Source organism: Canis lupus, chromosome 11 (assembly GCF_003254725.2).
Source record: "Canis lupus dingo isolate Sandy chromosome 11, ASM325472v2, whole genome shotgun sequence".
In the NCBI taxonomy this organism is placed as follows: Eukaryota; Metazoa; Chordata; class Mammalia; order Carnivora; family Canidae; genus Canis; species Canis lupus.
In genome coordinates this window covers 65,590,102-65,605,514 of record NC_064253.1, presented here as the reverse complement: position 1 = coordinate 65,605,514, position 15,413 = coordinate 65,590,102, and the positions used below count along the sequence as shown (strand labels likewise).

The 15,413-nt window shown below is 39.1% G+C and overlaps 1 protein-coding gene across 7 annotated transcripts in view; it reads left to right on the top strand.

Moving 5' to 3' along the window:
• The window catches only part of ECPAS (Ecm29 proteasome adaptor and scaffold), a 98,477-nt gene that overhangs the window by 62,715 nt on the left and 20,349 nt on the right, over positions 1-15,413 (top strand). For all 7 annotated transcript variants that reach the window (XM_035696786.2, XM_049091892.1, XM_035696783.2 and 4 more), the window contains 10 exons: positions 327-428; positions 4,493-4,616; positions 5,264-5,409; positions 5,828-5,882; positions 6,984-7,098; positions 7,800-7,868; positions 10,820-10,937; positions 11,409-11,576; positions 14,022-14,101; positions 14,705-14,810. In XM_035696786.2, the coding sequence (XP_035552679.1) occupies positions 327-428; positions 4,493-4,616; positions 5,264-5,409; positions 5,828-5,882; positions 6,984-7,098; positions 7,800-7,868; positions 10,820-10,937; positions 11,409-11,576; positions 14,022-14,101; positions 14,705-14,810 (1,083 nt within the window). The remainder of the gene's footprint in view (positions 1-326; positions 429-4,492; positions 4,617-5,263; positions 5,410-5,827; positions 5,883-6,983; positions 7,099-7,799; positions 7,869-10,819; positions 10,938-11,408; positions 11,577-14,021; positions 14,102-14,704; positions 14,811-15,413) is intronic.

The window sequence follows — 15,413 nt, the reverse complement described above, 5'->3', positions numbered from 1 at the left end:
CTAACATGGTTAAGGTGTGATTTGATCTTAGGTCCTGTCCTCTGGCCCAGAATCTATATTTATAAATAGTTTGAAGGGTAATAAACCTGGTTAAAGGCTTTCTTCTTTCTTCTTTTGCAACCACGGATCTTTAGTGAACTCAGTTTTATGTCTTTTTACCTCTAATGTCTTAGAGATGTAATTCTGTAAAATTAGATCCTTTAAAAAAAACTTGCATGCATAAGTGCTTTAGACAGACTGCCCTCCCTGTCATCTCATTTTGGAAACACTGTTCTGGGATAAAACTGTTACATACTTTGTTTAAAAAAAAATTACTGGTTTTCTAGATGAAAGAACGAGCAATCCAAACATTGGGATATTTTCCAGTTGGGGATGGAGATTTTCCTCACCAGAAACTCCTCTTGCAAGGTCTGATGGATTCTGTGGAGGTATTTATATTGCTATCTGATTATTAGTTATTCAAATAAAAGATATTTTTTAGCTGGATTTTTGGATGCTGTGAGATTTTATTTTATATTTTATTTTTAAAAGATATTTTCATCTATTTGAGGGAAGAAGAGAGCAGGAGTGGGGGTGGGCAGGAGAAAGAGAGAGAAGCAGACTCCTCACTGAGCAGGGAGCCTGATGGAGAACTTGATCCCAGGACCCTGAGATCACAACCTGAGCCAAAGGCAGACGCTTAACCGCTTAACCAACCCAGGCGCCCCTTCTGCTGTGAGATTTTAAATTAAGCCTTTATGCATTTATTCACCAAGTACTTACTGAGTACCAGCCTTGGGCTTATACCACTTTGGTGGGCAGAGCATTGACTAAATCATGTATGTGGGAAAGTCCTTGCCTTTTAGTTTTTGAGTAAAACCCAGTGCAATATAGGTAGAAGTGGAGACTCACCTCGTCAGCTAAGTGTGGGAAGTGGGTGCTGGTATTCCAGTTGTTCTTGAGTCAGGTGGCCAAGCTTCTGTCATCTGGATAATTTTTATAGTAGTTGGGAAGACCTACAAGCAGGCAATTGCTAGCTCTGTGTCATAAGTCTTAACATGACCTGATGTAGCCCCTCATCTAGGCTTGATTCTCATTACTTGCTCACATTTTTGTACACCAGCCTCTTTGTCCTTCTTTGCTTTGAGATTTTGAAAGATGAATACTTCATTTTTGGGGTTGCTATTGATCCCTTTGAACTAGAGTAGACTCTTTAGATATTGAACTCTCATGATTCTCCATACTTTTTCTTCACAGCATTTGTCACAGTTTCTAATTGCCCACTAGACTGAAGGCAAAGTCTGTTTTGATCTTTACTATGAAGCAAGTGCCTTGCAGTGTGATTGGTAGTAGGAAGACCTTAGTAAATGTGGGAAGAATAACTGAAGGAAAAGACATTTGCATGTAAGGGAGTAGGCTCACAGAGGAGGGTGTGAGTGCTGCTGTCTGGGAGGCTTGGTATACAGGTTTTTGGGGGCAGGGTTGCTACTGGGCCTGCAAGGATGGGCAGGAGGCAGGAAGCAGGTTGGGCTTGAGAACTAAGGCCTCTGAGTGACAGAGCCAGTGTTAGGATCCAGGTCTTAAGGATCCTAATCTAGTATTTTTAATGTGAATTAAAAAAATTTTTTTATTATCATTTTTTTAATGTGAATTTTTAAAAGAATGAACTTTACCCACATAAGGTTCTCCCTGGTGTCATTGACATCGTAACCACTTGGAGAAAAGCTTAAGGTGTCTTCTTTTCTTTTATTTTCTTTTCTATTTTATTTTATTTATTTATGATAGTCACACATAGAGAGAGAGAGGCAGAGACACAGGCAGAGGGAGAAGCAGGCTCCATGCACCGGGAGCCCGACGTGGGATTCGATCCCGGGTCTCCAGGATCGCGCCCTGGGCCAAAGGCAGGCGCCAAACCTCTGCATCACCCAGGGATCCCTCTTTCTTTCTTTCTTAGAAAGAGAGTGCATGTGTGTGCACGCAATGAGGGAGAGACAGAGAGAGAGGGAAAAAGAGAATATTAAGCAGGCTCCATGCTCAGCAGTCTCTCTCTCGTCTCTAAAAAAATTAATGAATGAATGAATGAGTAGTTTGTCTGTATTGTTAAGTTGCTGTTGAAGCTGTTTTTTAAGAGTTTGGAAGTACAGAGATCCATGAAGACCTAGAAACATGATGGAGAGATTAAAGGATAAAAATGGGATAAAGGAATCAGAAGCAAAATGTATTCACAGTAATCTAGGACAAATTATCATGGAAAATTTCAAATATTCACAAAAGTAGACATAATAGTAATATAATCCCTCAGTTACCTGTTTTTATTTCATCTGTTGATCCTTTATTTTTGGAATATTTGAAGCAAAGTCTAGGTATCATATCATTCAGAAATGGAGTTTTGTTTTTGTTTATAATGCCAGTTATGTTATTAGTAACAATGGGAAACTTTTGAAAATAGGCACATTGATTGAGTCCTTAGTATAGGATCCTCTATGTAGACATACCTTTTCTCTGCTTAGAGTTGCCAAAGAAGCTTTTGACCAGGGAAACTGTAGTACTGAAGAAGCCCTGAAATTCTATTTCCTCAGAGTAGGAAGCATCTGGTATCAGCATGTGACACCTCATCGAGATGAGAACATTTGGTTGATTGAGCTTAGGAATGGCTGGCTACACCATGGTCGGTGCTTGGTAGATTCTCCCAGAGGTCACTCTTCCCATGCTCCTCGTGGGGACTCTCTGATCTTCAGTCTCTTCTTACTCCCCATATTCTTGGTTGTTTTCCAGTTTATAGTAAACAGAGAACAAGGCCAAAGGGAACTAAAACCGGTCCAATTCCACGTTGAGTCAGTGATTCATGCTTGTGAAATGTGTTAAAATTTTTTCCTTTCTTTCTTTCTTCTTTCTTTCTTTCTTTCTTTCTTTCTTTCTTTCTTTCTTTCTTTTTTCTTTTCTTTTTTCTTTCTTTCTTTCTTTTTCTTTTCTTTCTTTCTTTCTTTCTTCTTCTTTTCTCTCTCTTCTCTCTTCTCTTCTCTTCTCTTCTCTTCTCTTCTCTTCTCTCTTCTCTTCTTTCTCTTTCTTTCTTTCTTTCTTTCTCTTTTTTCTTTTCTTCTTTCTTTCTTTCTTTTTCTTTCTTTTCTTTCTTTCTTTCTTTCTTTCTTTCTTTCTTTCTTTCTTTCTTTTTCTTTCTTTCTTCTTTCTTCTTTTCTCTCCTCTCTTCTCTCTTCTCTTCTCTTCTCTCTTCTTTCTTTCTTTCTTTCTTTCTTTCTTTCTTTCTTCTCTCTTTCTTTTCTTTTCCTTTCTTTCTTTCTTTCTTTCTTTCTTTCTTTCTTTCTTTCTTTCTTTCTTTCTTTCTTTCTTTTTCTTTTTAGAAGATTTATGTATTTAAGAGAGCTCATGAATTGGGTGGGAACAGCAGATTCCTCGCTGAGCAGGGAGCCCAACCTGGGGCTGCATCCCAGAACCCTGGGTCATGACCTGAGCTGAAGGCAGATGTTTGACTGACTGAGCCACCCAGGCACCCCAATGTGTCAAAATTTCTAAACCAAATTAAAAAAATTGAGGGACGCCTGGATGGCACCAATTCTTGATTTTGGCTCAGGTCATGATCTCAGGGTTGTGAGATTGAGATCCCGTGTCAGGCTCTGTGCTGGGTGTGGAGCCTGCTTAAGATTCTCTTTCTCCTTCTGCCTCTTTCCTCCCCTGCTTGCTGGCTTTCTATCTTTAAAAAAAATTATTAAAAATTTGATAATATACTATATAGTATATATACTATATTCTGTACTATATAGAATTTTCTTAATGTTTGATTTTTGAAACAATTTCAAACTTACAGTGCAGTTGTGAGAATAATCCGAGCTCCTGTTCTTGTTTGGATTATTAACTTGTATTGAAGCTATCTAGCTCTCCATTTATCTCTGTACTTCTACACTCTTTAATCCAGAGATGCCAGATTTTACCATTTTACCATATTCTCTCTCTTTTTGAAACCAGTGGAGAGTAACTTGCAGACACTGTGTAATTTCACAGTGCACAGAGGAGGTGGTAATAAGTCATAGTGGCTGCTGTTTACTGTGCTGTGACTGCACACCTCATGTCCGCTAGGAGCTTTATGTAGAAGCTTTACCTCATTTCCTTCTTATGGCCTGACGAGGTGGGCCGTAGTGTCATGCTTTCCTTACAGAGTTGAGGCTATTTAATTAAGTGTATGTAGCTGGTGAGAGATTAGAATTTGCCCTGAGATCTGTGTGGCTTCCCAGTCCATGACTTGTTCCTCCAGAGATTAAAAATCCCTGCTCCGTGGTTCTCTGCTGAGGGTGAAGAGGGCAACATGGGGTGGGAAGAAGATTCTTATTTCCACCCCTCGCCTGCCCTCTGAGCCACCACCTTAGGGGAAAACAATCTAGACAAGAGTCAAAAAACACAGCATGTTGACAGACAAGATCTAAAACAGCTTTTTTTGTGGAAATGGCTGTTTTTGGGAAATGTTCTCTTCAATTCATGGCTTCTGTTTCCGTTGTTGCAGGCCAAGCAGATAGAACTGCAGTTCACTATTGGCGAAGCCATTACCAGCGCTGCAATAGGAACCAGCTCCGTGGCTGCCCGGGATGCCTGGCTGGTGACTGAAGAAGAATATACGCCCCCTGCTGGTACCACATGCTCAGCTAATCCTTTCATAATCCTCAAGTAGCCCTTTCCGATCTTGGTACCACATTTGAAGCAAAAAACAAAATTTATGTGTTCCATTTTAACTCTTTTTCTGATATTTGTACATGCCTTATCAGTTTGGTTCAGCCAAGAGAAATAGTTGGTTCAAGGAGAGTGAACATAGCATAATGAATGAGAACCTTTTTTTTTTTTTTTAGTTCTTTGGAAGCAAGGAGGGAGTTCTAGGTATTATCTTCAAACTTGTACTCTTTTCTGGAGGACTGGTATCAGAAGTCAAGGCAGAGTTGCATTTCCACGTTATGTGTCCCTCAGTCCTTTATCACATAGTGAAGCCTTGGGATGTTCTGCTCGTGCTCCTCATACCTCTGCACTGCAGGTGCACTGGTTCTTAGGACCCCACGGGTGAGGGAGTGTGTGGCTTCGGGCCCCTTGTTAGAGATCCTGGGATTTCACAGGTCTTGTGGTTTTGAAATGGATGATTATCCGTCCTTCAGCAACATAAACACTGTAGTCATTTAGATTTGAATATGATCTCCATTGTTGTATTGAATAAATATAGAGGAAAATTTAATATTTCAGGATATTTTAGTCATTTAATTGCTGCTTATCATTCTTTTCTTCCTGCCAGGAGCCAAAGTGAATGATGTGGTCCCCTGGGTGTTGGATGTGATTTTAAATAAACATATCATCAGCCCCAACCCACATGTGAGGCAAGCGGCCTGCATCTGGCTCCTTTCCCTTGTGAGGAAGCTAAGTACCCATAAAGAAGTGAAGGTAAGCCATGCTAGAAATGTGCTCAGCACTGCTGGAAATCAGTTTTGAAATATTATAATGAAAAGGTGGTAGGAAGGAAAGTGTTTGAAGGTGAGGGCCAGTGCTGGTAGTGAAGGCCATTAACCAGTAACAGATATTTTGGAAGAAGCTGTGCATGAAGGAAGGTAGCCTGATGTATATTGACTGGAAGATGATTCGAATCTTGAAGGCATAAAGTCAGGTGGTCAGGATGGAGGCTGAGAGTGTGCATTAGACGATCTGTAAACTTACAGCCTTGAGGTAGTTTGGCTGCCTTCAGAGACAGCACAAGAGGGTTTGTGGCTGCCTCAGGTCCGAAGAATCTAATGAGGTGTGTGTGCCCTCCCTTATCTTCTAGGAGGTAGAGTTTGTGTTCTAAATGCCTGTTTTCTTGTTTCAGTCTCACCTGAAAGAAATTCAGAGTGCATTTGTTTCCATTTTGTCGGAAAATGATGGTAAGTTATTGGTAAATATTTGATTTCCAAACTTCATTAAGCTTGTATTTTTAAGTTTTGAAAAATCTAGATTAAGGAACAAAAAAGAAGGGCACAGGAAAGTAGATTCTTTTTGATTGATTTGATTAATTAGATCATGTTCTTCAATTTTACATTTAAAAATGGAACCAAGGCTGTCTTTAACATCAGTACTTCTAAGTAATAGCCTTTTTCTATTTCTGGTTTCTTTTCTCTATGTGACATAAGCCCGGAGAGAGCAAATGTGTTAGACATTTAAATGGTAGCTTTGTTTTATAAATTGTTTTAAACATACGGTTTTGTATTGACTTTTTATTTAAAAAAAAATGGGATGTGGTTATTTTGGAATCCCATGAGGCTGCTGTACTTTTCATGTGTGTGATTGGCAGTGTATGGATCCTCTGTCACTTGCACTGCACACTGAGGCCCAGCAGTGTTCACTTGGTTTGTGGGTTGGATCTTTTGTGCATGTAGTTTTCTTTCTTTTTTTTTTTTTTTCATGTAGTTTTCTTTTACGGGGACCTTTGGTACTGTCACCCCTGAGACGATTTAATGTTTTAACAAAATAGGCAGATTATGTTTTTTTTTTTTTTTTTTAAGATTTTATTTATTCATGAGAAAGACAGAGAGAGAGGCAGAGACACAGGCAGTGGGAGAAGCAGGCTCCATGCAGGGAGCCTGATGCAGGACTTGATCCTGGGACTCCAGGATCATGCCCTGTGCTGAAGGCAGGTGGTAAACTGCTGAGCCACCCAGGTATCCCAGATTATGTTTTTTTGTCTTTACTTTGAAATCACTTTGGATTTCTTTTTTTAAAACATTTTTTAAAAAAGATTTATTAATTTATTCATGAGAGACACAGAAAGAGAGAGGCAGAGACATAGGCAGAGGAAGAAGCAGGCCCGATGTGGGACCTGATCTTGGATCCTGGGATCACACCCAGAGCCAAAGGCAGACACTCAACTGCTGAGCCACCCAAGTGTCCCCATTTTGGTTTTCTGTTACAGCTTTTAAAAAAATTTGACGATGTCCAGAAGACAGATTTTCCTTAAAGTAATACTGTTTTGTCTGACTTTTGTACAGAACTTAGCCAAGATGTTGCCTCAAAAGGCCTTGGGTTGGTATACGAACTGGGCAATGAACAAGATCAACAGGAATTGGTTTCTACACTTGTAGAGACACTTATGACTGGCAAAAGGTACAGTTGGAGTTGTACATTTCAGATTTAAACATGTACAGCAAGCTTTGCACATACTGAGCATATGCACTAGAAAAGGGAAAACATCCAAGTGATGTTCCTGTTTGTTAAGTCTTTAAATTAGAAGTCAGTGATTGTTATGCGGTGGATAGCAGTTTAATTATTCAGTGGATACTGTTTAGACAGTAAAGTAAACTAAACTACTGTTCAGAAACATGCCAGTAGGTTAAGCTTTGAAGGTTGAATGATCTTACGATAGTCAAAGCATTGGATTACAAAAATACCATAATTGCCATTAGTTAAATGAAAATGAAGACGCAGAGGGGAAGCTCACATGTCTTTCATAGTCTGATCTGTGAAGAGTATGAGAAGGGCAACGTTATAATTGGTGACTGCTTTATGTCACCAACCTTCCTTCCAGCAACCTTCCTTGCAGGGAGGATAGTTTTTAATGGGTGACCACATGTAATGCAGTTTAATTTCATGTGGAAGGTCTTTTATATCTCTTTGTTCACCCTAAAGTTAGTTCTACAGAATTCTCAGGCTGATGGGAAAGGATTTAGTTGACTTTTACATCTTACACATGGTAGATCTTGCTATGGAATTTTATTTTTATCAGTTTGTCAAAGAAATGAATCAATTAGTTGAATACTGGTATGAAAATTTTGAGGCTAATTTAAAGTCTTATTGTTTTGCTTTAGAGCTAAACATGAAGTTTCTGGAGAGACAGTGGTATTTCAAGGGGGAAGCCTTGGCAAAACACCCGATGGGTAAGTGTGCCAAATCCATTGATCAGTCATCATAAATACCTTTAGTCTGGTGAATAGAACTCTCACGACACTGATTTCCACCCGCCTGGAAAATGTTATGTGTTAGGGAAGAAGGAAACTTCTGGGGAGAAGGCTCAGATTGGGGTTCTTGGGAAATAGACTCTGAGGTGGAGGTTTGTCAGCTGGAAGCCAGCTGATGAGTGCCCCAGGCTTATCACCTGGAGGAGTGAGGAGGCAGGAGAGGGCCTGTGGCCCAATGAGGAACTGACCTGCCGCCAGCACTTAAGAAGACCCTGACCTCTGGAACTGGGCTGGGTTGGCCCTTCAGAATTGTCCTGCTTTGAGGGGCCAGAACTTTGCGTTCCCTCATTTGCCTTTACATCTCTTTAATGACTAGCTGTTGGTGATGGGCTGCCCTGGGGGAGGACCTGACCTTGAACTGAGGGCAGTTCTGGTAGGTTCCAGCCAGCTGAGTCCTGTGGGACAATCTGGCAGCACACCTGGGCATCCACTACACCTTGTTTTTTGGGGGTGGGGTGGGGGACTCTGTTTGGTACTGTGGGGTCCACCAATTTACCATTTCAAATTAATTCCTGGAGCCTATCTCCCTCCTTTAATCAGTATTCCATTGTGGTTTTATGCTAATGCTTTTCCTCTAAAAACCCTCAGGTCAAACTGTGAAGCTGACTGGGTCTTACTGGGGCATCACAGAGCCCTGCTTTAGTGTCATCTAAAACCTCAGAAAGCAGCCATTTGTTCTGTCCTTGACTTTCTCCCATAGCTCACTGTTTCCACATCAAAAGTTATTTTTGTTCCAGTTACTCTCCCTATAGACTTTTTTTGAGTTTTCTTTTACAGAATAACTAACACAAATGATTGGCTATTTGAATAAATATTATTTGTTCAGAGGAAAGTTAACAGAACTCAAAAGGAGATCTCAAGATTGGGTGCTGCAGTCCTACAATTTGTGTGGAACCACAGCAGATCCCTGAATAGCCAAAGCTATCTTGAAAAAGAAAAGCAAAGCTGGAGGGATCACAATTCTAGACTCCAAGCTATATTACAAAGTTGTAGTAATCAACCAGTGTGGTACTGACACAAAAATAAACACATATATCAGTGGAACAGAATAGAAAATCCAGAAAGTATATGGTCAATTAATCTTTGACAAAGCAGGAAAGAATATCTAATAGGAAAAAGACAGTCTCTTCAACAAATGGTGTTAGGAAAACTGGAAAGCTACATGTAAAAGAAAAAAACTGGGCCACTTTCTTAAACCATACACAGAAATAAAGTCAAAATGGAGTAAAGACCTAAATGTGAGACCTGAAACCATAAAAATCCTGGAAGAGAGCATAGGTAGTAAGCTCCTTGACATTGGCCAAAGCAACTTCTTTCTAGATTTGTCTCCTAAGGCAAGGGAAATAAAACCAAAAATAAACTATTGGTACTACATCAAAATAAAATGTTATTGCATAGTAAAGGAAACAGCAAAACTAAAAGGCACCTGACAGAGTGGGAGAAGATATTTGCAAATAACATATCTGATCAAGGGTTAGTATCTAACATATATAAAGAATTTATCAAACTCAACACCCAAAGAACAAATAATCCAGTCAAGAGATGGGCAGAAGACATGAACAGACATTTCTCCAAAGAAGACATATAGATGGCCAACAGACATCTGAAAAGATGCTCAACATCATTCACCATCAGGGAAATGCAAATCAAAACTATAATGAGATATCATCTCACACCCATCAGAATGGCTAAAATCAACAACACAAACAACAGATGCTGGCAAGGATGTGGAGAAAAAGAACCCCTCTTATACTGTCAGTGGGAATGCAATCTCATGCAATCACTGTGAAAAACAGAATAGGGGTTCCTAAAAAAGTTAAAAATAAAACTACCCTATGATCAAGTAATCACACTACGGGTATTAACCCAAGGAATACAAAAATACTAATTCAAAGGGATACATGCACCTTTTTGTTTACAGTAGCCTTAGTTTCTATAGTCAAGATATGAAAGCAGCCCAAATGTCCATTGAGATAAGATGAATGGATAAAGAAGTAGTGATACACACACACACACTCAATGGAGTATTACTCAGCCATCATAAAAGTGAAATTTTGCCATTTCCAATGACATGAATGGAGGTAGAGCATAATGCTAAGTGAAATAAGTCAGAGACAAATTCTGTATAATTTCACTAACGTGGAATTTAAGTAACAAAACAAATGATCATGGGGGAAAATAGAGAAGAAAACCAAGAAACAGACCCTTAACTATAGAGAACAGATTGATGGTTACCAGAGAGGAGGCAGAGGGGGGGAAATGGGTGAAATAGGTGATGGGGATCAAGGAGGGCACTTGTGATGTGCAGAGTGTGATTTATGGAAGTGTTGAATCATGGTATTGTACACCTGAAGCTAATATAACACTGTGTTAACTAACTGGAATTAAAATAAAAACTTAAAAAACAATCAGGGTGCTGTCACTTAGAAAAGACTTAGAATTTTCTTTAAGGGAGCAACCCTGTCGGGACCCCTCTCATATCCAAGAGCTTTCTCTGTATCTTTACTAAATAAACCTCTATCCCTTTACTTAAAAAAAAAAAAAAGAGAAAGAAAATAAAAGAATTTTCTTTAAGGGATCTCCTAATTCTGAGAGAAATTAATGTACAATGTAATGAATTACTGAGCTGCTTCCCAGATGGTGAGGGTTCCATCTTCATGAGAATCACAGAGGCCTCTGGATCATTTACTTGGCATTGTCCATAATTGAACTAGGTGACTTTTTATATTCCTCTCAACCTCATTCTTTTCCTCTGTGGTGATAAGATTGCAAACATAATTTTAAAATGTTCTGGTAATATTGATGATGTAACTTTGACTAGGCTGGGGGCAAAGAAATAATAATTGTATGCTTTTTTGTTTGTTTCCAAGCCAAGGCCTCTCTACTTACAAGGAGCTCTGTTCTCTGGCAAGTGATCTTAGTCAGCCAGATCTGGTATATAAATTTATGAATTTAGCCAACCATCATGCAATGTGGAACTCTAGGAAGGTAAGTTGGATGGTTTTTATTTTTTATTTTTTTTAAAGATTTTACTTATTTATTCATGAGAGACTCAGAAAGAGAGGCAGAGACACAGGCAGAGGGAGAAGCAGGCTCCACGCAGGGAGCCCGACGTGGGACTCGATCCCTGGTCTCCAGGATCATGCCCTGGGCCAAAGGCAGGCCCTAAACCGCCAAGCCACCCAGAGATCCCGGTTTTTATTTTTTACTTCTGAAATCAAGCCTGCTGCTTTGGCAGAGAGTGGCAACTAACTGATAACGCAGTGTGTTTTCAGAAGCCTGGGATTAGAGAGAGCCAGACTCAAATCAAACTATATGGTAAAGCTGGGACACCTAATATATCAGATTCTATTCAGGGACAAGTTTGGGAGAGAGAACTTTGTGATCTTCATATATTTAATATGTTAACATTTTAACACAGTAGATGTATCTGAGTCACTTATCTTCTTACCTTTTTAGGGTGCTGCTTTTGGTTTTAATGTGATTGCCACCAGAGCTGGAGAACAGCTGGCTCCTTTTCTGCCTCAGCTAGTTCCTCGTCTTTATCGTTATCAGTTTGATCCTAACCTGGGGATTCGACAGGCCATGACAAGTATTTGGAATGCATTGGTTACTGACAAATCAACGGTGAGTATCTGTGAACCCTTGTCCAAAATTACACATGGGATTTAAACCCAGTGCTCATCGTCCTTTTTACTTTGTATACTTACTTGTTTAAACAAACAAGCTTGCTTTCATTCTTTGCTTTCTCCCTTCTTTTAAGATGTCAAAGATGCTTGTGGCAACATTTATTAAAATCTCAAAAATAGAAATAATCTAAATGTCCGTGGGATGGCTGGCTAAGGAAGTGGCAGTGTATTCACACAATTGGAACACTGAGTCGATAGGTTACCATCAAGACCGTGGAGACCAGGTTATAGTTCTGCCTTCAAGGAGATCACTTTGTTGAGACAGTCAAGGAAACAGGCAATTACCATATGTGGTTTTCTCTTATCTGGCTGCTTCTCATACTTGATTCCACTTTGAGGTATTAGGATTTCTCAGGGCTTGCCTCTGAGTACCTTTTACTGTCTCAGTGTTATCTTTTGAGCTCATCCATTCCAGTGGGTATAAATGTCATCTTAATTGTGATGGTTCCATTCTTATGCTTTTGGCTCAGACATGACTTTTGTTCCTAACTTGCACACCCACCTGCCTGCTTGATATCTTCCCTTGGGTGTTGTTTCACAATGCCTTAGACTTAATTAGACTTAACATGTCCAGGACAGGACTTAAAAAAAAACAGCCTTTCCCTTCTCTTCTCAGCGTTTGTCCATTTACCCATGCCAGGAAACTTGGTGTCATCTTGAATTTTGTTTGTTGTGTCCCTACTTTCCATTGAATCTAGTAGCAAATTCTGTTGATTCTGTTTCCAGAATATCTCTTGAACCTACTCGCTTCTTTCTGTAATTCTTTCCTGGTGAACAGTGTGTCATCTTTCTCTTCTCTTTGCCTTACTTCATTTAATCAGTAGTAAGAGTGATTTAAAAAAAAAATTGGATTGTGCCATTTTGGGTTAAAATCCTTTAGTGGCTTCATAGTTCACTTTAAGTAAATTGATCCTTACCTTATCTTTGCAGTCTCTCCATAATGTGGCCTTTTCCACTTCTTCAGTTTGGTGTCAGGTTGAGTGTGCTCCTGTTCTGGTGATAGGCATTTGAGAATTGAGCTTTGAAGGCTCTAGGAGGAGAGTATTTGGTACCACTGGGTCAGTCAAGATCTAATAGGCCAGTTGGCTTTACAGATTGAGTCCAGTGCACAGGCCGACGCTCTCGAGATGTATCATCTCCTTATGAGTGAAAGGTGATAGATGAGATCAGTCTGTCTCACTAGAGAGATGAGATGGTATGGATGAGATCACTATTGTTAAATCTTAGGTGGGTTATTTACTTTCCTGTCTTGGTTTTCTTCCATATAAGTGAAGATCACAAAATTTTTCCTACTTACAAGAGTAAAAGTGGAAAAGCCTTAAGTTTTTTTTTTTTTTTTTTTTAAGATTTTATTTATTTATAAGAGAGAGAGTGAGAAGTCACAAGCAGGCATAGTAAGGGGTAAGGAGAGGGAGGGAAGCAGACTCCCTGTTGAGTGCAGAGCCGGATGAGGCTCGATCCCAAGACCCTGAGATCATGACCAGAGCCAAAGTCAGATGCTTAACCAACTTAATCACCCAGGCGCCCCAAGATCAGTGTAAAAACTGAGCCTACCATAAGGTATTTGTTGTTACCAAATTGTTAAATGTGTATTCAAACGAAACAGGCTTTTAAAAGATTCAATCCTCTTTCATTCTGAACAGTCGTAATACTTCTTGATGTGCCAGACACTGCATGTTACCAGGGATGTGAAGATAAGTGAAATGCTATCCCTGTCCTTGGTTGAGGTCTCAGTGTGATGGAGCAGAGTGGTTATGTACATTCTGATATGACATGCTTAAGAAGGTGCTGTGGGAACACAGGGGAGAGTAGGCCAGTCTTCTCTGCAGAGGTGATGGCTGATTTAAATCTTGAAGGACAAGTAGGAATTAGCCAGGCAAGCAAGAGATGGAAGGGGATTATAGGGAGAGGTAGTATATATGAAGGCATAAAGGCGAGAACGTACATAATAACTTTGGAGCTAGATCAATCACAACGGGTTTTTTTTATCTATGTTGGGTGGTTGGATTTTATTCTCATGTACTGAGGAAGACAAGAGAATACAGTTTGCATTTTAGAATGATCTTTTTGGCAGCTGTCAGCAAGCAGAGTGTGAAGAGACTTGTGGGCTAAGATGTCTAGAGATGCTTAGTCTATTACCTACAGAGACATGGTCAGTAAAGTTGAGAGATTAATAACTTGACTGCTGATACATTTTAAAAAAAAATTATTTATTTATTTGAGAGAGCAAAAGAGCACACAAGTGAGGGGAGTGGCAAAGGGAGAAGCAGGCTCCCCGTGGTCCTGAGGTTATGACCTGAGCTGAAGACAGACACCTAACCAACTGAGCCACCCAGGCACCCCCAAATCTCACATTTTAAATGTTATCCTTTTCTTTCATTAGGTGGATAAATATTTGAAGGAAATTCTTCAAGATTTGGTTAAGAACCTTACCAGCAATATGTGGCGAGTTCGAGAATCCAGGTACTGTTTTTGGAAATACAAGACTAATCAAATGCAACTGGTTTTTTTTTTTTTTTTTCAAGTTTCCAAGCTTTATACTTTATGCAAAAGAAATAAATTAGCGTTACTAAAAAATATATTTTTAGTTGGGTTAGACAGTTATCTTTAAGATTCTAAAAAAAAAAAACAACTCTAGGCAGTGGTTAATGTAAATTGTCTTAATTTATATGACATAAAAGATCACTTGTTAAGTTAGTAGACATCAAGATAGATACTGTCATGACTTTGTAGGGTATCATTTTTTTCTATATTTATATGTAGTTTTTTCATTGCCTGTTACATACTTGTCAGTGTGCTATGTGGGGGTACACCAGTAAATAAAAAATGATGTATTCTCTGAGAGGCCGTGTTAGAGCTGTGGGTCACAGACATTTGATGAGTGTAAATGCTATATACCTGTGGTGCATTTAAGGCACCAAGGAGAAAATGGGCGTTGCTCTCCAGGAGTGAGGTGCCAAGAACTGGAAATGTAGGCAGAATCCATATTTTATTTGGTGTGAATATTTCATAGAAGATTGAGCTTTCTTGATCATAAACTTGAAAATCAAATTGTTTATTTTTCAGCTGTTTAGCACTGAATGATTTATTGAGAGGAAGACCCCTAGATGACATCATTGATAAACTTCCAGAAATTTGGGAAACTCTTTTTCGGGTACAAGATGATATCAAGGTATTATAGACATAAGTCTGCCTTCATTCATAGAATAACTTTAACTGGGATTGTTGAAATATGTATGTGAGGTGTTTCAAAATTCACTCTCTAGACAATTTTAAGAGACTACAGTTTTTTCCTAAAGTTTCATTCTTGATGTGTTCGTGAGGTTGGGTATCCTTAGATCTAAACTGAATTCACTTTTTCTTAAAGGTCGCTACAGCCTTTCTTTCACTAGCGATTTCATGATGCTATTGATTAGGACAGATAACAGTTTGGAAATGATCCAGACAACTTCTGTCTGATGAGTTTTATGAATTGGATCAGTTATTCCCAAATAATGGGACCAAGTCTTTTGATTTTTTTTTTCCCTGGGCAATCTAAATTTTAGATATTTTGATATCTCACCATCAGAATTAGGCACTTTAATTTTACTTTTTTTTTCTTTATTAGAAAGTTTTAAAAGTCTTTTGGAATCCTCACAGAGATATTTATATATTTACATTTATAATACATTTCGTTTCTAAACTGTATTGCTTTTTAAATTTTTTTTTAAGATTTAGTTTTTTAGAGAAAAGGAAAAGGAGGGGCATGGGAGAGGGAGCAAGGGTCCCAAGCATA